The sequence below is a fragment of the Hyperolius riggenbachi genome, chromosome 1 (genome assembly GCF_040937935.1).
Source record: "Hyperolius riggenbachi isolate aHypRig1 chromosome 1, aHypRig1.pri, whole genome shotgun sequence".
NCBI classification, from domain to species: domain Eukaryota; kingdom Metazoa; phylum Chordata; class Amphibia; order Anura; family Hyperoliidae; genus Hyperolius; species Hyperolius riggenbachi.
Genome location: NC_090646.1, coordinates 294,430,162 through 294,454,026, shown reverse-complemented (window position 1 = coordinate 294,454,026; position 23,865 = coordinate 294,430,162). Strand labels below are relative to the sequence as shown.

At 47.6% G+C, this 23,865-nt stretch overlaps 1 protein-coding gene across 4 annotated transcripts in view; it reads left to right on the top strand.

The window, feature by feature from the left end:
• TMPRSS9 (transmembrane serine protease 9) overlaps positions 1-23,865 on the top strand; it is a 394,042-nt gene that overhangs the window by 287,943 nt on the left and 82,234 nt on the right. For all 4 annotated transcript variants that reach the window (XM_068233739.1, XM_068233736.1, XM_068233737.1 and 1 more), the window contains 3 exons: positions 18,734-19,005; positions 21,740-21,876; positions 21,955-22,384. In XM_068233739.1, coding sequence (XP_068089840.1) covers positions 18,734-19,005; positions 21,740-21,876; positions 21,955-22,384 — 839 coding nt within the window. The remainder of the gene's footprint in view (positions 1-18,733; positions 19,006-21,739; positions 21,877-21,954; positions 22,385-23,865) is intronic.

Genomic DNA, 23,865 nt, shown 5'->3' with positions numbered 1-23,865 from the left:
GCTTATACTCGAGTATATACAGTGTAAAGTTTATAACCAAAGTGATGAATGCATCCTGTTTTGTTAGAGTTAGCCACAAGGCAACCTAGGCAGATGCCTAGGGACTGGTGGGTGTCCAGGGGCCTGGATGATACCTACTGTGATTTTTCTTATGCTTCTTACCAAAATGTTTTGGTGCCAAGCAGGGGTAACCCAAGCTGGTGCTTTGTTTAGTGCCCCATTTAAAAATAATTTATCTCTATAACACATTAAGCATTTCTATATTCCAAATCATTTAACATCACTCATCTCAATACTAATAAAAAAGAGGATCATGCTGCTTGACTGGATGCCAGGAAGAGACAATAAACAATATGGCCTCAAATGTAATTTATGGGATGCAAGGCCACACTTCCAGTAATGCACACCAATATAAGTTGTATCAATATAACACAAAATTGGTTCCTCACTTCACACTGGCTTTATATCCCGTAATCACAAAGTTTTACTATTCTTACCATGCATGTAATAACAGCAATAGCACCTTGTTCATATTATTAATGTTGCATGTGCAAACACCCAACGCATAACCGGTGCCAGCACACTGTCTGTGTTGTGTATTGGCAAAAAACAATTAACCCTTTGCACACTCGCATGCAAATATTCAAACAAATGCATTCAAAGATTCACTCATCCAGGCACCACTGATATCCATACAGCTACGTTAAAAGCTGGGGTCTTAGTTCACAGAAGAATGCAGTCTTTTGCGTAGTCACCTACACTGCGCTGAAGTATCTAGGTAAACATAGGTGTCCTAACTCTAGCCCTGTAACATGCATAGTGCAGACATGCAAACATTCATTGCATCAAACCTATTTAGGGATTAGGAGCACACATCCTGACGTCCTCTCTTGGGACAGATAGCGCATCATACCAATCGCACAAGGGAGCTAACGTAATGTATCCATGCATAGAGATGGCCCGAAGCTCCGTTTTTCGGTTCGAGGACCGCGAACTTACGTAAAAGTTCGGTTCGCGCGAACTTTCACGAAATGCAATAGACTTCAATGGGGAGGCGAACTTTGAAAACTACAAACACTTATGCTGGCCAGAAAAGTGATGGAAAAGATGTTTCAAGGGGTCTAACATCTGAGTTTTTGTATGGATGAGTGGGATAGACACCAAAAGTCCCAGGGAAAAATCTGGATTTGACGCAAAGCAGCATTTTAAGGGCAGAAATCACATTGAATGCTAATTTGCAGGCCTAAAGTGCTTTAAAATATCTTGCATGTGTATACATCAATCAGGGAGTGTAATTAGAGTACTGTTTCACACTGACAGACCAAACTCACTGTGTAACGCACCGCAAACAGCTGTTTGTGTAGTGACGGCCGTGCTGGACTGGTGCGCACCATGGCGAGAGTGCAGGCCGTGGCAGTTTTCAAGCCCATATGGTTGCCGGGCTGTGGTAGCACAATGATAGAACAACAGTGACTGTCCAGCTGATCAAATTCGGTCTGTCCACAATGAAGCAACGACCTTATTATGTTGGGTGTGCCAGAAAACTTAGGCAGGCATGTACACGCACCAGAAAAATAAAAAATTCGGGAATTCGCCTGGAGTCCTGGACCTTGTTGGTGGTGGCGGAGAAGGCAAGTGGCCTGCAGGCAGAGATGCTGTGTGTGGGAACTGACTTAGTCTTCGGGTAGGCAGTAGCCCTCCGGGATCCAAGCCTCATTCATTTTGATAAACGTGAGGTACTGAACACTTTTGTGACTTAGGTGACTTCTCTTCTCTGTGACAATGCCTTCTGCTGCGCTGAAGGTCCTTTCTGACAGGACGCTTGAGGCAGGACAAGACAGAAGTTGGATGGCAAATTGGGACAGCTCTGGCCACAGGTCAAGCCTGCGCACCCAGTAGTCCAAGGGCTCATCGCTGCTCACAGTGTCTACAGCCACACTTAAGGCCAGGTAGGCGGCTACCTGCCGGTCCAGGCGTTGGTGGAGGGTGGATCCGGAAGGGCTAAGGCGAGGTGTTTGACTAAAGAATGTCCACATGTCCGACATCACCATGAGATTGCTGGAGCGTCCTGTCCTTGCCTGCGTGGACATGGGAGAAGGATTACTGGCAGTGGTACCTTTATTGCGTTGTGCTGTGACATCACCCTTATACGCATTGTAAAGCATACTTGCCAGCTTGTTCTACATGTGCTGCATCCTCTCTGCCTTAAGGTGAGTTGGTAACATGACCGCCACTTTGTGCCTTTACCGAGGGTCTAGTAGCGTGGCCACCCAGTACAGGTCATTCCCCTTGAGTTTTTTTATACGGGGTCCCTCAACAGGCTGGACAGCATGAAAGACGCCATCTGCACAAAGTTGAAGCAACAACCTTATTATCTTTGGTGTGCCAGCCCCCCCCCCCCCCCCCAGACACTCATATAACCGTTGGTCATTGCTTCACTGTGATACGCAAGCCCCTTCACCGTGGCAAGGTAATGATCACGAAGGGGAATTGGCACACGTACATGCCTTTTGTTTTGTTGTTGCAGCTGCAGTGCAGCCAGAAATATTAGGCAGGCATGTACACGCACCAGAAAAATGAGTATAGCGGCCTTAAAAATTCAGGAATCCACATGAAGTCCTGGACCCTGTTGGTGGTGGACATGCGTGGACATGGGAGAATGATTACTGGCAGTGGTACCTTTATTGAGTTGTGCTGTGACATCACCCATAAACGCATTGTAAAGCATAGTTGCCAGCTTGTTCTGCAAGTGCTGCATCCTTTCTGCCTTCTGGTGATTTGGAAACATCTCCGCCACTTTGTGCCTATACCGAGGCCACCCAGTACAGCTCATTCCCCTTGAGTTTTTTTATACGGGGGTCCCTCAACAGGCTGGACAGCATGAAAGACGACATCTGCACAAAGTTGGATTTAGACGTACTATCCATCTACTCTTGTTCTTCCTCAGTGACATCAGGTAAGTCCTCCTCCTCCCCCCAGCCACGAACAATACCACGGGAACATTGAGCGGCACAAGCCCCCTGCGACACCTGCTGCTGTTGTTCTTCTGCCACCGCCCCCTCCTCCTCCTCCAAAGAAACACCTTCCTCATCATCCGAGTCTGACTCCTCTTCCCCACACGACTTTTCCTCCTCCTCCTCCTCCTCCCCCCCCCCCCCTCTGTGCTGCCGCAGGTGTTGAGGAAACATCTGGTTCTGATGAGAATTGATCCCACAACGCTTCCTGTTCACGCTCCTCCACAGCTTGATCCACCACTCTACGCACAGCACGCTCCAGGAAGTAAGCGTACGGGATCAAGTCACTGATGGTGCCTTCACTGCGACTCATCAGGTTGGTCACCTCCTCAAAAGGCCGCATGAGCCTGCATGCATTTTGCATGGGTGTCCAGTTGTTGGGCCAGAACATCCCCATCTCCCCAGAGTGTGTCCTTCTACTGTAGTTATAGATGTACTGGGTGACGGCTTTCTCCTATTCTAGCAGGCGAGAGAACATAAGGAGGGTCGAATTCCAGCAAGTCGGGCTATCACAAATCAGGCATCTCACCGGCAACTTGTTTCTCCACTGAATGTCGGCAAAGTGTGCCATGGCCGTGTAAGACTGCCTGAAATGCCCACACAGCTTCCTGGCCTGCTTCAGGACGTCCTCTAAGCCTGGGTACTTTGACACAAATCTTTGATTGACTAGATTCAGCACATGTGCCATGCAGGGTACATGTGTCAGCTTCCCCAAATTCAAAGCGGAAATGAGATTGCTGCCGTTGTCACACACCACATTGCCGATCTCCAGCTGGTGCGGGGTCAGCCACTGATCCACCTGTTTGTTAAGAGCAGCCAGGAGAGCTGCTCCAGTGTGACTCTCTGCTTTGAGGCAAGATATGTCTAAGATGGCGTGACACCGTCGTACCTGGCATGCAGCATAGGCCTTGGGGAGCTGGGGCTGTGTAGCTGGAGAGGAGATTGCAGCACCTGTAGAGTTGAACTGCCACTCAGCCAAGGAGGACGAAAGCGAAGAGGATGTAGCAGGAGGAGAGGAGGTGGAAGCAGGCCTGCCTGCAAGCAGTGGAGGTATCACAAGTTCCGCTGCACAGCCACGTACTCCCTGCTTGCCATCGGTCACCAGGTTGACCCAAAGGGCTGTGTAAGTAATGTACCTGCCCTGACCGTGCTTGGCAGACCAGGCATCCATGGTCAGGTGGACCCTTGACCCAATGCTGTGCTCCAGAGATGACACCACTTGCCTCTCAACTTCATGGTACAGCTTGGGTATTGCCTTTTTAGAAAAATAATTGCGGCATGGTATCTTCCAATGCGGTGTCCCAATGGCCACAAATTTACGGAAGGCCTCAGAGTCCACCAGCTGGTATGGTAACAGCTGGTGAGCTAACAGTTCCGCCAAGCCAGCTGTCAGACTCCAGGCAAGGGGGTGACTGGCAGAAATTGGCTTCTTCCGCTCAAAGATTTCCTTCACAGACACCTGGCAGCTGTGGGCAGAGGAGCAGGATCTGCTCAAGGTCAGAGGCGGAGTGGAGGAGGGTAGCTGTAAAGGTACAAGGGAGAAAGCGGCTGAAGATGCTACACCTGAAGGAGGAAGAGGAGAAGGAGGGTGGCTTTTCTTTTGTGTGCTGCTTTTGCTCAGGTGCTCTTCCCATTGCAGTTTGTGCCTTTTCTGCATGTGCCTTCGTAAGGCAGTTGTCCCTACGTGGGTGTTGGTCTTTCCATGGCTCAATGTTTGGAGGCAGAGAGAACAGATGGCATTGCTCTGATCTGAGGCAGACACATTAAAAAATTTCCAAACTGCTGAGCACCGCTGGGGTGATTGCACTATGGTGGCATCAGCAGCTGGCGTTGAAGGGCATGTTGGCTGGCTGTCCATAGGTGGCGATACATGGTGCCGGACACTGCCACCAGCTGTTTCTGATGACGAGCTCCCCCTGCTTCTTTCAGGAACTCGTCTCCTCCTACTCCTCTCTGACTCCCCCTCTGAACTGTCCCCTTAGTCATCTTGTCTCTTAGGATCCCACATGGCATCCGTATCATCGTCATCATCATTATCATCCTGCCCAGCTTCGCTTGCCTCAGACATCTCCAAAACTGCACCAACAGCAGGTACTTCATCATCCTTCTCCTCACACGCTACATCCATAGTGTCGCCAACTCAGACATATGAGGTGGTGTAACTTGCTTAGCACCTTTATCTTGTTGTAACAATAATGGCTGTGCATCAGTGATTTCCTCGCCAAATAACTCCTGCGAAGTGTCAAATGCAGCAGATGTGGTGCTTGTAGTAGCGCTGGTGGCTGCGAAAGATGAGGTGTTCTGTGTTAAATAGTCAACCACGTCCTGACAATCTTGGGAGTTGATGGGACGTGCCTTCTTCTGAGCACTGTACTTTGGTCTGAGCACTGCACTTTGATGAAATCACATCAGCACGACCTTGCACAGACCTGCCAGATGGCCTTCCTCTGGGTCTGCCTCCACCTCTGCCTCTACCTGTTTTGTCCATATCGGGGGGGATGAAGTGAAAGGTATGCACTGACTTGACTAATACAATGTGCAGTCACACAGGTGCAGTTAACAGGTATGCACGGAGTGGTATATGATACTGCGTGCACTCACGTAGGTAGGTGGGTGCACTGAACACAACAGGTAGGTATATGCAGTGATGGGTATTACAAATGTACACCAATCACACACACGTACCGTGAACAGGTACAGTTACTGGTGGTATTAAATATCACACTGCGTGCGCTCACGTAGGTAGGTGGGTGCAATGAACAACAGGTAGGTATATGCAGTGATGGGTATTACAAATGTGCACCAGTCACACACATGTACCGTGAACAGGTACCGTGACTGGTGGTATTAAATATCTCACTGCGTGCGCTCACGTAGGTAGGTGGGTGCACTGAACACAACAGGTAGGTATATGCATTGATGGGTATTAAAAATGTGCACCTGTCTCAGACACACGTACTGTGAACAGGTACAGTGACTGGTGGTATTAAATATCACACTGCGTGCACTCATGTAGGTAGGTGGGTGCGCTGAACACAACAGGTAGGTATGTGCAGTGATGGGTATTACAAATGTGCACCTGTCACACACACGTACCGTGAACAGTGACTGGTGGTATTAAATATCACACTGCGTGCGCTCACGTAAGTAGGTGGGTGCACTGAACACAACAGGTAGGTATATGCAGTGATGGGTATTACAAATGTGCACCTGTCTCACACACACACACAGGTACTGCCGTGAACAGGTGCAATGACTGGTGTCATTAACAATGCGTGCGCTCACGTAGATAGGTAGGTAGGTAGGTGCACTGAACAGTGAACAGGTGCAGGGATTAGGATGGGATTACAAATGTGCAGCTGCCTGTCACACACACAGGTAGTCACTGAATGTGCTGGGCTGCTGGCAGAGGCACAGTAGGAATTAAGGTGCCAAAGGCCAGCTGCGACTGGCTGACAGGGCTGTATATAATGCAAGTGGGCCACACACAAAAAAAAAATAGATTAAAAAAAAAAAAAAAAAAAGATCACAAGAACAAGAAGAGCTGTTGAGTAGTGTTGGGCGAACAGTGTTCGCCACTGTTCGGGTTCTGCAGAACATCACCCTATTCGGGTGATGTTCGAGTTCGGCCGAACACCTGATGGTGTTCGGCCAAACCGTTCGGCCGCATGGCCGAACTAAGAGCGCATGGCCGAACGTTCCCCGAACGTTCGGCTAGCGCTGTGATTGGCCGAACGGGTCACGTGGTTCGGACCTGAACGCGCTCTGATTGGCCGAACTGTCACGTGGTTCGGGTAAATAAATACCCGAACCACGTCATATTTCCGCCATTTGTCTGTGGGTTTAGCTTTGGGTAGGCAGGCAGGGTAGTTCGCGCTCCAGCCACGCTAGCCAGGGTCCCCCCAGTCATTGTGTCGCTGCTGGGAATAGTAGTACACCGCTCGCTCAGCATTCTGTTTACTGCCACTCTGTGTACCTCGCTCAGCCACACTATATAGCATTCTGTTTACTGTTCTGTTTCTGCTGGGAATAGTAGTACACCGCTCGCTCAGCCACACTATATAGCATTCTGTTTACTGCCACTCTGTGTCTTCTGGGAATAGTGGTACACTGCTCACCCGCCACTGTATAGCATTGTGCTCTGTGTCGCTGCTGGGAATAGTGGTACACCGCTCACCCGCCACTGTATAGCATTGTGCTCTGTGTCGCTGCTGGGAATAGTGGTACACCGCTCACCCGCCACTGTATAGCATTGTGCTCTGTGTCTTCTGGGAATAGTGGTACACCGCTCAGCCACACTATATAGCATTCTGTTTACTGTCCTGTGTCTGCTGGGAATAGTAGTACACCGCTCGCTCAGCCACACTATATAGCATTCTGTTTACTGCCACTCTGTGTACCTCGCTCAGCCACACTATATAGCATTCTGTTTACTGCCACTCTGTGTCTTCTGGGAATAGTAGTACACCGCTCACCCGCCACTGTATAGCATTGTGCTCTGTGTCGCTGCTGGGAATAGTGGTACACCGCTCACCCGCCACTGTATAGCATTGTGCTGTGTGTCACTGCTGGGAATAGTGGTACACCGCTCAGCCACACTATATAGCATTCTGTTTACTGTTCTGTGTCTGCTGGGAATAGTAGTACACCGCTCGCTCAGCCACACTATGTAGCATTCTGTTTACTGCCACTCTGTGTACCTCGCTCAGCCACACTATATAGCATTCTGTTTACTGTTCTGTGTCTGCTGGGAATAGTAGTACACCGCTCGCTCAGCCACACTATATAGCATTCTGTTTACTGCCACTCTGTGTACCTCGCTCAGCCACACTATATAGCATTCTGTTTACTGTTCTGTGTCTGCTGGGAATAGTAGTACACCGCTCGCTCAGCCACACTATATAGCATTCTGTTTACTGCCACTCTGTGTACCTCACTCAGCCACACTATATAGCATTCTGTTTACTGCCACTCTGTGTCTTCTGGGAATAGTAGTACACCGCTCACCCGCCACTGTATAGAATTGTGCTCTGTGTCGCTGCTGGGAATAGTGGTACACCGCTCAGCCACACTATATAGCATTCTGTTTACTGTTCTGTGTCTGCTGGGAATAGTAGTACACCGCTCGCTCAGCCACACTATATAGCATTCTGTTTACTGCCACTCTGTGTACCTCGCTCAGCCACACTATATAGCATTCTGTTTACTGCCACTCTGTGTCTTCTTGGAATAGTGGTACACCGCTCACCCGCCACTGTATAGCATTGTGCTCTGTGTCGCTGCTGGGAATAGTGGTCCACCGCTCACCCGCCACTGTATAGCATTGTGCTCTGTGTCGCTGCTGGGAATAGTGGTACACCGCTCAGCCACACTATATAGCATTCTGTTTACTGTTCTGTGTCTGCTGGGAATAGTAGTACACCGCTCGCTCAGCCACACTATATAGCATTCTGTTTACTGCCACTCTGTGTACCTCGCTCAGTCACACTATATAGCATTCTGTTTACTGTTCTGTGTCTGCTGGGAATAGTAGTACACCGCTCGCTCAGCCACACTATATAGCATTCTGTTTACTGCCACTCTGTGTACCTCGCTCAGCCACACTATATAGCATTCTGTTTACTGTTCTGTGTCTGCTGGGAATAGTAGTACTCCGCTCGCTCAGCCACACTATGTAGCATTCTGTTTACTGCCACTCTGTGTACCTCGCTCAGCCACACTGTATAGCATTCTGTTTACTGCCACTCTGTGTCTGCTGGGAATAGTAGTACACCGCTCACCCGCCACTGTATAGCATTGTGCTCTGTGTCGCTGCTGGGAATAGTGGTACTGTATAGCATTTCTGTACTGCCACTGTACTGCTGCCAGTCAGCGTGTACTGTAAGGATAAGTGAAATGAGGAAGAAATCCGGTGAAAGAGGGAGGGGCAAGGGAAGAGGTGTTTCCCCTGACGGTTCACGTACAGGCCACAGGGGAGCACCCAAGAAAACCCACTCAATACCGCCCATGTTGTCCAGGACAACAACCCTCACAAATCCAAAAGAACAGGACCAGATAATTACTTGGATGACCTCTCAAGCGTCCAGCAGTGGGTTAAGCAGCACCAGCACATCACGCACGAGGTCCGAGTCCTCAGCCAGTTACAAGGAGCCAGTGGGCACAAAGCTGACACAACCGCCAGCGACACCACGCACACAACTGCCAGATAACCAGTCCGATTAATTACCTCAGGACACAATGGGGTATTCGCAGGAGCTATTCCCAGCCCAACAAACTTCCACCTTTCAAAGGTCAATGGAGGAACAGCCAGAAATGTTGTGCCCGGATTCACAACCATTAACTGTGGGAAATGCACCGCGCACTGAAATACAAGGCGAGTCCGAGGAGGACTCGGAAACCCAAATCCAAGAGCAAGTTGGGCAGGAGGGGTTGCAATTGCAGGAGGTCGGCCGACAAGATCTGGAAGACGACGTTGGAGTGAGCTGTGCAGAGGTTGTTCTGGGGAGCTCTACTCCACGGCGGCGGCCCCCCACAATGACATATGACGAGTTTGAGGAGATGGAAGAGGAGGGTATGGACAATGTGGACAGAGACCCAGATTTTGTTTGTGAACGAGAACATCGCCGTCGTAGCAGCAGCACAGATGAGTCTGTTGAAGAACCCACTGCTGCACGAGTTCGCCTTGTGCCACAAGGTAGGCGGCGCGCAATTTCAGGCACCACAAGCGTGGAAGTTCAAGTGAGAGGCAAAAGAGGAGCAAACAGAAATCGCCAACAAGGCAGGTGCTCCAAAGTCTGGGCTTTCTTTGAAGACTGCACTGAGGATGTTACCATGGCGATTTGCAAGGTGTGCAAGACCCGCCTGAGCAGGGGGAAAAGTATTAACAACCTCTCCACCACCAGCATGAGCCGCCACATGCTATCCAAACATCCCACTCTGTGGGCAAACGCGGCAGGACAGGGTACCAGCAACACTGCCTCCCTTGGGTTCACCAGACTCACCACCAGACCCGCCTCAGCAGCAGCAGTAGCCCAGCCATTGCGTGGTTCACAACATTCACAAACATCAGACAACGCTGACACTGTCACTTTCCGGAGTAGTGCTCTTGAGGTCTCCCAGTGTTCATCAAACACAACAACCAACAGCCCTTCCGTGTGCAGCGCTACGGTTCAGTTGTCTGTGTCGGAGATGTTTGAGCGCAAGAGGAAATTGCCAGCAAATGACCCCCGGGCCGTGGCAGTAACAGCCAGCATAGCCAAGCTTCTGGCCTGCGAAATGCTGCCATATCGAGTGGTGGAGACAAACAGCTTCAAGGGCATGATGTCAGTGGCCATCCCACGTTACGTGGTTCCCAGCCGCTACCACTTTGCGCGCTCTGCAGTGCCTGAGTTGCATGAGCACGTGGTCAGCAAAATAACCCGAAGCTTGAAGAATGCCGTTGCCTGCAAGGTTCACCTCACCACTGACACCTGGACGAGTGCGTTCGGCCAGGGTCGATACATCTCCCTTACCGCGCACTGGGTGAACCTTGTGGAGCCTGGCAGCGATTCCTCACCTGCTACGGCGCGGGTGTTGCCCACGCCGCAAACAGCTGCACCGCCGTCCCTCCCACTGGATAACAACAGCAGCACCTACCTCTCTGACTCCTTCTCCTCCAACGCATCTCAAAGCTGTACCTCATCCGGAAACGCTAACCCAGCAGCAGTAGGATCGTGGAAGCAGTGCAGCACAGCTGTTGGCATGCGTCAGCAAGCGTTGCTGAAGCTGATCTGCCTTGGGGATAAGCAGCACACAGGGGAGGAAATTTGGAAGGGAATAAAGGAACAGACGGATTTGTGGCTGGCACCGCTGGACCTGAAACCGGGCATGGTTGTGTGTGATAATGGGAGTAATCTCATTCGCGCTTTAAGGTTGGCTAAGCTGACACACATCCCTTGCCTGGCGCACGTGATGAACCTAGTAGTTCAGCGGTTCCTGAGGACATACCCAGGCGTGGCCGATCTTCTGTTGAAGGTGCGTCGAGTGGCCAAACATTGTAGAAATTCCAGTATTGCTTCGGGGGCACTCGCCAAGATGCAGGAGCGCTTCAATCTCCCCCACCATCGCTTGCTGTGTGATGTCCCTACGCGCTGGAATTCTACGCTGCACATGCTAGCCCGCTTTTGTGAGCAGAAGAGTGCAGTGGTCCAGTACATGACGGCGCAGTACCGAGGCGCATCCGGACAGCTGCCAAGCTTCTGTGGATCCGATTGGGCCAACATGTTGGACCTCTGCCAAGTCCTCCAAAATTTTGAGCAATCCACGTTGCTTGTGAGCAGTGACAACTCTTCAGTCAGCATTACCATACCACTGCTGTGTTTACTGAAGAGGTCAATGTTGAAAATCAAGGAAACAGCTGTCATGATGCAACTGGGGGAATATGAAGGAGAAAACGATCAGCGTGATGGTACCAACATCAGGCCATCCGCCTCAGGGAACGCTGGCCCCAGCAGCTATGACGAAGAAGAGGAGGAGGAACAGCTGGAGTTGGAGCAGGAATTTCATGCCACCACTGACGAGGGCCAGAGCGGTGCACGTTGGACAATTCAGCGCGAATGGTCAGCAGAAGCAGACCAGGAGGAAGGTGACGACTATGATGCATCACAACAACTATCACAACGCTCACAAGAGGATGATGAGGATTCTGGTAGGACTCTGGCACACATGGCTCAATTCATGCTAGACTGCATTGAACGTGACCCACGCATTGTGCGCATTCTGGACAACACCAATTACTGGGTTTATACCCTTCTGGATCCACGGTACAAACACAATGTTCCAAAACTGCTTGAAGAAAGAGTCAGACAGGTCAAAATGGAAGAATACCAGCAGGCCCTTGTGGAGACTTTAGAGAGGAGATTGACATCCTCCCCCTCCTCTAGCCAGTTGTACGCCGACAGACTGACTTCCGCAAACCCAGGACGACCAGGAGGGCAGCAAACAACGCAAGCCGCAGCTAGTGCCCAAAAGGGAATGGTATCGGCAGTGTCCTTGGAGTGGGAAAATTTTCTGACACCCATGCAGCAGCAGCCCACTGAACAGCAAGCGTGCAGATCCACCTCCAACACCGATCGCCTGGAGAAGATGGTCAAGGACTACATGTCAGATGACGTAGCTGTGTCGAACAATCCATCTGCACCCTTCAACTATTGGGTATCGAAGCTAGACACCTGGCACGAACTGGCAATGTACGCAATAGAGGTGCTGGCTTGCCCGGCAGCCAGCGTTATGTCGGAACGCTGTTTCAGTGCTGCTGGAGGCATCGTCACAGATCGGCGTATCCGCCTCTCCTCAGAAAATGCAGACCGTCTGACTCAAATTAAAATGAATCAATCCTGGATTGGAAATGACTACGCAACACTCCAGGACCCCAACCAAGTAACATGACCAATGAACATCTGGGATGGTGTAGCGTTTCCGGTCCCTGTTTATTGAACCTCTCATCTGTATTACATTTATGACTGCATAAATGGGCCCCACATCCACCACTGCTGTCCACCACTGCTGCCCAGCAAAGGGCCCCACTGTGTCCGCACCCTCATCAACCAGCCGTGCGGACCCTGAAATTAGGAGCGATTCTCCTCGAGCAACCTGGCCCAAGTGATCCCTGCTGGCCACCTCCTTCATGATCCCCCCCCCCCCCCAGCATCCTCTCTGCTTTTCGCGGACAATCGGTAGCACCTGTCTAGTTGGGAGCGCGTCGCTGTGTAGCGTCCAGTGCCGAAAATGGCAGCGCTCATATCAGCTCTCAGGCTGTTCCTCCAGTCCCACTCTTTTTCTGTTCCCGCTATCAGTGTATGTCTTGCTATGCTATGTTTGTATTACGTCAATTGTACGTGTATGCTGTAATGCTCTGTTTGTATTATGTTAACTGTACGTGTATGCTGTAATGCTCTGTTTTTGCTTTGATTTTGCTTTTGTTTATACGTATGTTCCATGCTTAATTGTATATGACGCTTTGCTTGAATGTACGCACAAACTGTAATGTTGTCCTATGTATGCTTGTCCCACGTCTACGTATGTACCATGCTTAACCGTGCTATTTTCTTGTTTTTCACCAACGACCCTGTATGCGCCAAAACCAATTCCGGGTACAATCCACCGTTGTACTTGGCGAAATAAATTCTGATTCTGATTCTGATGGCGGCAAAAAGCATTGCTGCTATATCCGCACGCTTTTTGTCCTCATGCAAGGCCTGGGTTGTTGTGTCTCAAAAAGCATGGCCTTCTCCTCCTGCGCCTCCTCCTGTTCCATCACGTCTGCTGCTGCTGGGTTAGCGTTGCCGCGTGGTCCCTGTTTATTGAACCACTTATCTTTATTACATTTATGACTGCATGGCGGTACAAAGCATGCTATCCGCACGCTTCTTGTCCTCATGCAAGGCCTGGGTTGTTGTGTCTCACAAAGCGTGGCCTTCTCCTCCTGCGCCTCCTCCTGTTCCATCACGTCTGCTGCTGCTGGGTTAGCGTTGCCGCGTGGTCCCTGTTTATTGAACCACTTATCTTTATTACATTTATGACTGCATGGCGGTACAAAGCATGCTATCCGCACGCTTCTTGTCCTCATGCAAGGCCTGGGTTGTTGTGTCTCAAAAAGCGTGGCCTTCTCCTCCTGCGCCTCCTCCTGTTCCATCACGTCTGCTGCTGCTGGGTTAGCGTTGCCGCGTGGTCCCTGTTTATTGAACCACTTATCTTTATTACATTTATGACTGCATGGCGGTACAAAGCATGCTATCCGCACGCTTCTTGTCCTCATGCAAGGCCTGGGTTGTTGTGTCTCACAAAGCGTGGCCTTCTCCTCCTGCGCCTCCTCCTGTTCCATCACATCTGCTGCTGCTGGGTTAGCGTTGCCGCGTGGTCCCTGTTTATTGAACCACTTATCTTTATTACATTTATGACTGCATGGCGGTACAAAGCATGCTATCCGCACGCTTCTTGTCCTCATGCAAGGCCTGGGTTGTTGTGTCTCACAAAGCGTGGCCTTCTCCTCCTGCGCCTCCTCCTGTTCCATCACGTCTGCTGCTGCTGGGTTAGCGTTGCCGCGTGGTCCCTGTTTATTGAACCACTTATCTTTATTACATTTATGACTGCATGGCGGTACAAAGCATGCTATCCGCACGCTTCTTGTCCTCATGCAAGGCCTGGGTTGTTGTGTCTCACAAAGCGTGGCCTTCTCCTCCTGCGCCTCCTCCTGTTCCATCACGTCTGCTGCTGCTGGGTTAGCGTTGCCGCGTGGTCCCTGTTTATTGAACCACTTATCTTTATTACATTTATGACTGCATGGCGGTACAAAGCATGCTATCCGCACGCTTCTTGTCCTCATGCAAGGCCTGGGTTGTTGTGTCTCACAAAGCGTGGCCTTCTCCTCCTGCGCCTCCTCCTGTTCCATCACGTCTGCTGCTGCTGGGTTAGCGTTGCCGCGTGGTCCCTGTTTATTGAACCACTTATCTTTATTACATTTATGACTGCATGGCGGTACAAAGCATGCTATCCGCACGCTTCTTGTCCTCATGCAAGGCCTGGGTTGTTGTGTCTCACAAAGCGTGGCCTTCTCCTCCTGCGCCTCCTCCTGTTCCATCACGACTGCTGCTGCTGGTGCTGGGTTAGCGTTACCGGTCCCTTTTCCTGGAACCTCTTCTCTGTTTTACATTTATGACTGCATGGCGAAAAAAAGCATGTTACCTGTGCAAAGAAACATGATATTTTCCACATTTAAAAGACAGTTTTTCCTTTGAAATTTACAATCAATTTTCTCAAAAACTGTAAGCTCTTTTTCAAATATTTTTTTCCCTCTTGTACCCACTCCCAAGGTGCACATACCCTGCTAATTTGGGGTATGTAGCATGTAAGGAAGCTTTACAAAGCACGAAAGTTCGGGTCCCCATTGACTTCCATTATGTTCGGAGTTCGGCGCGAACACCCGAACATCGCGGCGATGTTCGGCGAACGTTCGCGAACCCGAACATCTAGGTGTTCGCCCAACACTACTGTTGAGGGGTGCTTTTTTTAGCAATAAGAATCAGCAAGGAGCAAGCTAACAAGCCTACAAGAGCCTAACTAAGCTTTCCCTATGAGAGTCTGCAGCAGCTCTCCCTTCTCTAATTACTGCAGGCACACGAGTGAATCCAATGCCTGACGCTGCCTGCCTTTTATAAGGGGGGAGTGGCTCCAGGAGGGAGTGTAGCCTAATTGGCTACAATGTGCCTGCTGACTGTGATGTAGAGGGTCAACGTTGATCCTAATGATGCACTATGGGGGTGAATAGAACGTACCGTGTATCCCCAGCATAACATATCACCCAAGCATATACTGAAAAAAGATACAGAATGGCATGGGTTCCTGATATATATACCAGACAATCTAAACATTTATTGAAATACAATTCACACAAGCTGCTTGGTTGCATGCAAAAATCAGCGTTCTTTAAAGAGTAACTGTCAGCCTGCAAAAGCTAATTTAAACCTCTATTCTCCTGTGTTAAACAGTTTAGAAGAAAGCCAAAAAGGCAATACTGAAGTTAAAAATCTCTCTTACTTTGATGCTTGCTTAACAGCAAGGCTGGTTATTCCTAAGCTCGTAAGGAGGCCGCCAGGCCGCATACCATACTGAAAAGCATTCTGGGGCTGCTTCTTCTCCCCACTCTGCACTACCTTGGGTCCTCCCCCTTCATTTCCCTATCATGCCCTAAGGCTGCTTTCACAGTGGGAAGTTACAGGCTCATGTTACAGCAGCTTGTAACATCACAGCACTGAAAAATCACAGGGCACATGTTCCTTTAGAGTATACTGCATGAGTCCGCTATTGTTCCTAGCCACATGGCTAATTAATATTCACTGCACAATAGTGTTGTCCGGATCATGAACCATTAGGATCGTTGATCCTGATCGAATCATCAGGAAGGAGGGAGGATATTACATCACAATTGGCTTCATAGGAGACAGACAAACATAGAACCTGCCATGAGCTGTTAGGAGCATCATTCTCTGCAAATACTATATAAAAATTCTGTGAAATCCAAACGTGGACAGTGAAATGCATATGTAATGTAAGTACAGCCAATCTTTAGCTACTGATATATGTGTTTTTTTTTCTCTGAGACCCTATACCTAACAGCTCCTCTTTAAAAAAAAAAAACAGCTAAAATTTCTGCTGAAGAACAGATTATGCTCAGGACAATAGTTAGCAAAGCTGACTAAACTAAGCCGGCATATCCAAATACCAACATCACTTACACATCAACATATGGGCACGATCAACCACACATTTGGCAGCTGCATAAGCAATGAGTTCAAGATATGTTGGCTATAAGCTCCCCATAGTGGCACGAAGAGCTGTTTGGCAAGTTTGCCTGTCTGTGCACTCTGTTGTCCGCCTTTTCAATCCATTGCTTCTTCTGTGTGTTCTCTGATGTTTCTGTGTTCATCATTACACACCGCTGGATGGTACTCATGTCACGTCCAACACCTTTGGCAATTACACACATCAATAAATTCAGATCACACAGGTCCACAATAGGGTCTTGTTCCTAAGCCATTAACTGCTCGCTGATGTCTTGAAGGCATGATCACTTCTTCTGATAGTTGCTGATAGCATTTATGAGACAAGCCATTTGTTGGTCTTCATCACCCAAAACTGGGTGTCATGTGACCCCACATAAAGTAATTTGCGTATAGCTACTTGCATTTCTTTATGGTTTTACAATTCTATTTGTGACAAGTGTTTATAGTTGAGCTCCAGATAGTGCTATAGGTAAAGTTAGGAGGGTTAGTTTTAGAGGATAGGGTAGGGAAAGAATATATGTAATAGAGGTTCAACATGCCTTCAAATTAGTCCACTGTGAGAGCCCTTCACCCCTATCATGTGGGAGTCACCTGATTCCAAGACTCTCGTCACATGGGTCTTATAGCACTTGTAGGATGTTAACTGGGCCTCCCTTGCCACACAGAATGACTCTGGCTTCTTCCACTATACAATCTCCCAGCTATTTTACCTCAAGCAAGAGCAACTCGCAATAGTGAAGCATTCCTTTTTTTAAGTTCTTTAATTATTGCGAGTTGATCTTGCTTGAGGTGAAAGAGACAGAAGACTGTATCTTGGGAGGGAGAAGCCAGAGTCATTCTGTGTGGCAGGAGAGGCACAGCTAATGTGTCACAAGCGCAATAAGATCCATGTGATAAGGGTCTACGCCAGTGAGATTCCCACAAAAAGGTGTGGTGGAGTGTTCACGCTAATTGAAGAGAGAATTATTTGTATGAACTGTGCACCTTGTTGCAGGAAATTCTTGGCTATCATTGATCTGATCCGGACTGTAATTTTGCTTTTCTAGATATATGCATACATTTTGAGTTGACTGAGTTTTATTGGAGGCACAGCACCGAACAGAAAACACCATCTGTGCATGCAGATTGTTAACGTGACTGAACAAGAACAAAAGATCAATATGCATGCAACCAAACTGAATATACACAGAATCAGAAACACATAGTGCACCACATATCCCAGAAGACCAACCCTAACTAATTATCTACAGCAGATATATACAAGGCAATGTACAGGTGCATAATTTATGCAATTCAAGAGCAGATAAACATTAACCGCAAACAAATGAATAGTCAAGTATGGAAGGGTCAAATCTAAATCAGATATAAATATACACTAGGCAAGGAGTAGTCAAACAAACAGGAGGTCGATACCAGGAAGTCAATAACATTAGGAGGAGGCAAGGAAAAGCATGAAGGATTGATTCCCAGAGTCACAAGGGCTACTAGCACAAAGATCTAGCAGTTCACGAATGGCAGAAGCAGCCTTATTTATACATGCTTCACATTGGTCAGGTGACAGTTCAGAATGTTCACAGAGCTCCATCTTCAAGTGAGACAAAGAACTGCAGAGTTCCCAATATGAGGAAATCTGCTGAAGGACAGTGCCCACCTTTTATCAGTTTGCTTAAGAAAGACTTAAGTGCAGATTTCTTAAATTAGATACAGTATACCTTCAATACGTTTTAAAACTTTTATTTTATTAGCCTGTGAAAATGCATCCTTTGTACAAACAACTCTTCAAGTCCCCTGGAAGAAAAGCACTAGAGCAATGCTATTTTTATTATTACTTCTATTATCATCATCCAATCATTATCTAATAGTTACTTCCAGCACCTTCAACCCCTGGCATCTTTCTTACCTCATATAGTTTTCCCTCAACACTGACTTTTTACAGGACACCTGAAGTTAGAGGTATATGCAAGCTGCCATATTTATTTCCTATTTAAACAATACCAGTTGCCTGGCAGTCCTGCTTTTATCATCAGTAGTGTCTGAATCACACTCCTGAAACAAGCATGCAGCAAATCCAGTCAAACTTCTGTCAGAAACACCTGTTTGCATGCTTGTTTAGGGTCTATGGCTAAAAGTATTAGAGGCGGAAGAGCAGCAATATGCATTGTTTAAACGGAAATAAATATGGCACCGTCCATATCCTTCTCACTTCAGGTATCCTTTGAATCCCTTCATCCTAATATGTCATGCCTTCATGATTATTTGCCTTATGTTCATTCTATACATTTTATTTTGATTTACAGCACTGTGTTATACTTCTATTATACTTCTATTATATAAAAAGGATGCTGATACTGATAAATAATACACTGCTAACAATCCCTTTCACATATTTGTTATCTTCAGAACTAAGATGGACCAAATCACTGCACATCTGGGATCCACAGCACTTAATGGAGGTGACAGCATGACAGTGAAGATTAACTTAAGGAGGGTGATCCAACATCCTCAGTTCAATCCACTGACTTTGGACTTTGATGTGGCTGTGGTGGAATTGTCTAGTTCTTTGACCTTTAATAAGTATATACAGCCTGTTTGCCTTCCTTCTGCCCTACAGAAGTTTCCAGCTGGTTGGAAGTGCATGATCTCTGGATGGGGCAACATTAAAGAAGGAAATGGTATGTTTGTTATACTACTTGGAAAATTATATACATTCCTATATGTTTTAGCACATTCAGCCAGCATCAGCTCACAAATTCAAGAAAGTTACAAATACTTACCTAAATGAAATTAAACAACCCAAGGCTTCTTTTGGATTTCATCAATTATGGGGATCAGATTATCTAAGCTTAGGCAAAACCATCAAAAATGATGCATGGGCAACAGACCACAGCCCTCTTTGTATATCCAGAAAGTTCATAGAAGTGTTTCTTCTAAATGCATTCAAAGGTTAATTTCTGCTCTTTGGAACTCTAGCAACATCCTAATCATAAAATCATAAAAGTAGTTCAATGAAATATGAAAAAGATCTACTTGCAGAATATTTCACGACATTTTATACCCAGTGGTTCTAAAATGTTTAATTATGGGTATTTTAGGCTGACATTGTGATGGTTTCCATCAGATGAGATTTTAGGATGACAGGGTGTGTCTAATTTGGGATTTTCTCCTAAATAAATAATCCAGATCTCTGATTTCTGAATGACTTCTTACACTATACTTTCATGGGATTGATCTGCTAGAATTAGAAATGAACTGAATGATACCTGATCTCAACTGGGCAATCGGGGGTGTAATCCAGAGCCAAGTTATTACCATATTGTAGTAAATTTGTGATTTGATTTGTTACATGCAACAGAGATTTCAATTGATATTGGTAATTAGGTGATAACACAGCGCTACAGAGCTTTAATAGTGTGTATCCTTCTTTTTCTTCTCTATTGTTGTTTATGGCTATAAATACATGTAATAATTGCTAAAGTAAATGCAGGTTCTACCATTATCTCATGTGTGGAGAATTTGGATGCATTTACACTATGCAAGTTGCAGTGCGTTATATAAAGTGAGTTATAATTACACAGCAAGGCGATGCAATGGTCCTGCAATGGGCCCATTTACATTGTTGCATGGACCCTGCGGTACATTGGGTTCTATCGTAATAACATGAGCCAAGCTGTGTGCTACCATAAAAAGTGCACCTTTATAAATGACTAGAGATGAGGTACTGTGCAATGGTAATTTCTAAATCCATTGCGATGGATTCAGTGTGATTAAGATCATTAGCATTAGGGTACTTTCACACTATACATGTTGAAAATTAGGAGCTGATAGCAATGGTGTTGAAAGGTCACATTGTGCGGTACTAGTGTGATGCAACGCATTCAGTTGAGCAGACATTCCACAGACGTATGCTTACACCCCAACTGTTAGCACGTGCCAGGTAGCCGGGTAGGTAGCCGGGTGGGTGTGTAGGTAGCCGGGTGGGTGTGTAGGTAGCCGGGTAGGTAGCCGGGTAGGTAGGTAGCCGGGTGGGTGGTTAGGTAGCCGGGTAGGTAGCCGGGTGGGTGGTTAGGTAGCTGGGTAGGTAGCCGGGTGGGTAGGTAGCCGGCAGGGTGGTTAGGTAGTCGGGTAGGTAGCCGGTTGGGTAGGTAGCCGGGTGGGTGGTTAGGTAGCTGGGTAGGTAGGTAGCCGGGTGGGTGGTTAGGTAGCCGGGTAGGTAGCCGGGTGGGTGGGTAGCCGGGTGGGTGGTTAGGTAGCCGGGTAGGTAGCCGGGTGGGTGTGTAGGTAGCCAGGTGGGTAGGTAGCCGGGTGGGTGGTTAGGTAGCCGGGTAGGTAGCCGGGTGGGTGTGTAGGTAGCCGGGTGGGTAGGTAGCCGGGTGGGTGGTTAGGTAGCCGGGTAGGAAGCTGGGTGGATAGGTAGCTGGGTGGGTGGTTAGGTAGCCGGGTAGGTAGCCGGGTGGGTGTGTAGGTAGCCAGGTGGGTAGGTAGCCGGGTGGGTGGTTAGGTAGCCGGGTAGGTAGCCGGGTGGGTGTGTAGGTAGCCGGGTGGGTAGGTAGCCGGGTGGGTGGTTAGGTAGCCGGGTAGGTAGGTAGCCGGCAGGGTGGTTAGGTAGCTGGGTAAGTAGGTAGCCGGGTGGGTGGGTAGCTATCCGGGTGGGGGCCCGACTCCTATCCTCCCTCCCTCCCTCACCTCGGGGGGCCCCCCTCCCGGTATGCGCGGCAGGAGAGCGGAAAATACAGGAAGTCTCCGGGGCTCCAGCAGACGCTAGAGGCCCAGCCGCTTGGTCTCCGATATGTCTCCAAGTTGGAGACATATCGGAGACCAAGCGGCTGGGCCTCTAGCGGGGGCCAAGTTGGAGACATATCGGAGACCAAGCGGCTGGGCCTCTAGCGTCTGCTGGAGCCCCGGAGACTTCCTGTATTTTCCGCTCTCCTGCCGCATGAGGGGGGGGGCCCCGAGGCATGAGGGGGGGCCCCGAGGTGAGGGGGGGAGTAGTCGGGGCCCCCCAGCTAAAAAAAAAAAAAAAGTACAATAAAAAAAAAATAAACAGCAATACTTAATGGGCCCCTGAAGCAACGGAACTTCAGGGGCCCTCGTGCGGCGGCACGGCCTGCACGGCCGTATGTGTCCGCCACGTGCATTGTCCAGTAATGCACAGCATGGTGCGCATTAGTCCAACAGAATTCGTTGCACCAAACTGCTAGCAAAACAATGTGAATGCCCCATTGCAATGCAAACATGTTGTCCTTACACCGCACTGCAACTGATGCATTTTGAAAAGAGCCTTATTGTGATATTTAGACCCTGTTTAATGCTGTGCTTTATGCCATAAGTTAAACTATTTGTTCTCATTAAACTGTTGTTCTTGTTAAGCAATACATATTTTAATAAGGAAAAAAAAATCATATACAGTGTCCAAGCCTGAAGTTTTGCAGAAAGCCTCTGTGGGGATCATTGACCAGAAAATCTGCAGTGTCCTCTATAACTTTTCCATAACAGAACGGATGATCTGTGCAGGATTTCTGGATGGTAAAGTGGACTCGTGTCAGGTAAAATTTGAACCTAAATAAACAAAATATTTTTATAAATTAATGTTTTTACTTACTTCTATTTTTTTTATTTCACAGGGTGATTCTGGAGGTCCTTTGGCATGTGAGGAAAGCCCAGGTGTTTTCTTCTTGGCAGGCATTGTAAGCTGGGGTATTGGATGTGCCCAAGCAAAAAAGCCAGGGGTTTATAGTAGAGTAACCAAACTCAAGGATTGGATACTGGACACAGTGGCCCCAGTATTGAGAACAACAGATAGTGGCATGAACCTTCCAAAGTCCTCTACAACGCCCATGACTTCCACCACAAGGGCATCCACTATGCGGCCACCAACTTCTCCTGGTCGCAGAACAACCACGGTGTCTAGGACAACAGTGTCTCAAACTAAAAGCACAAGGAGCACTCCAAGATCCACTACAGCTAAAAGTACAAGCAAAAAAACCACTACTGCCAAGACTAGCACAACAGCATCAAGGATCACTGAACCACCAAAACCCACACAAAGACCAGGTGATCAAGTAAAAATGTATTTATTATTCTACCATTATTATCCATCATTTTCATTTCTTTTTATTCATGACTTTTTAAATGTTGTTTAGCCACTACTAAGGTAGGTAAATGTCATCAAAAAGACTGTGATACAAGTAGTCCCCGGTGAACAAACGAGATAGGGACTGTAGGTTCATTCTTAACCTGAATCTGCTCTTAAGTCGGAACACTGTGCCATCTCTGTCCCCTGTACCTCCTCTGTGCCCCCCTGTGCCTCACTTTCTGCCCCTGTACCTGTTTATATATGTTTAAAAGTCTTTTTTTTTTTTTTTAAATTGATTTTCTCAAAAACTACAAGTCCAATTTGAAGAAAAATATTTTGGCTTGTTCCCATGGAAACACAGAATACACGCCGTTCGTAAGTCTGGCGTTTGTAAGTTGGAGACTACCTGTATAAGCAATAACATTGAGCCTTTTGTCATGGGAGCTTATTTTGATAGCTAATTTTATGTGGTATTTTCTTGTTTACATTTTTGTCTTACTTAAAAAGAAAACTGCTTTTACTTATGCATAAGTTAATTTCTTGAATTTAATTTGTATGCCTTCTGGAAAAAAACAAATCATAGGCCTGATTTACTAAGGCACTACTCAGTCGGAAATAATAATCTTAGGCAACACATCAAAACTGGCTTCCACAAGATTTACAAAGAGGAAGCTGCCGGTTTGTGTACAATGATACGAATGATACCACATCACCGCTTAAAGGATCACTATCAAAGTTTTACTTTTTTTCCTGCACACCTTTAATAGGCAGATTGGATGTAGTAATTACTCATAGTGGTAATAAAAGATAAAAAAAAATACATCAACTTATCAGACCTTACATATGGCGAGCTGGGAGTTGAGTCGGGAGACGGGCTGTGCGCGGCAACAAGAATGTGTAAAAAGCTCTCTCCCTCCCTCTGCACTGTCCTGCTTGGATAAACAAATCACACAATGCTGACATGAGATGGTCTTGTGGGCTTACAGATCATTGACTCAGACTGACTGAAATCTGCCCGGTCACAAGACACTCTCCTGTCAGCATAGCGTGCATTAGTTATCCAAGTAGGACAGTGCAGAGGGAGGAAGAGAGGTTCTTACACACTCCCTCCTGCTGCCGCGTACAGCCCGTCACCCTACACCACTGTCCTAGCTCTCCATATGTAAGGTCTGATAAGGTAACCACTATGTGTCATTACTAAGTCCCTTCTAGCTATTAACCACTTCCCAACTGAGGGGTTTTACCCCCTGACCACCAGAGCAATTTTCACCTTTCAGCGCTCCTTCCATTCATTCGTCTATAATTTTATCATTACTTATCGCAATGAAATGAACTATATCTTGTTTTTTTCGCCACCAATTAGGCTTTCTTTAGGTGGGACATTATGCCAAGAATAATTTTATTCTAAATGTGTTTTAATGGGAAAATAGGAAAAAATGTGGGAAAAAATTTATTATTT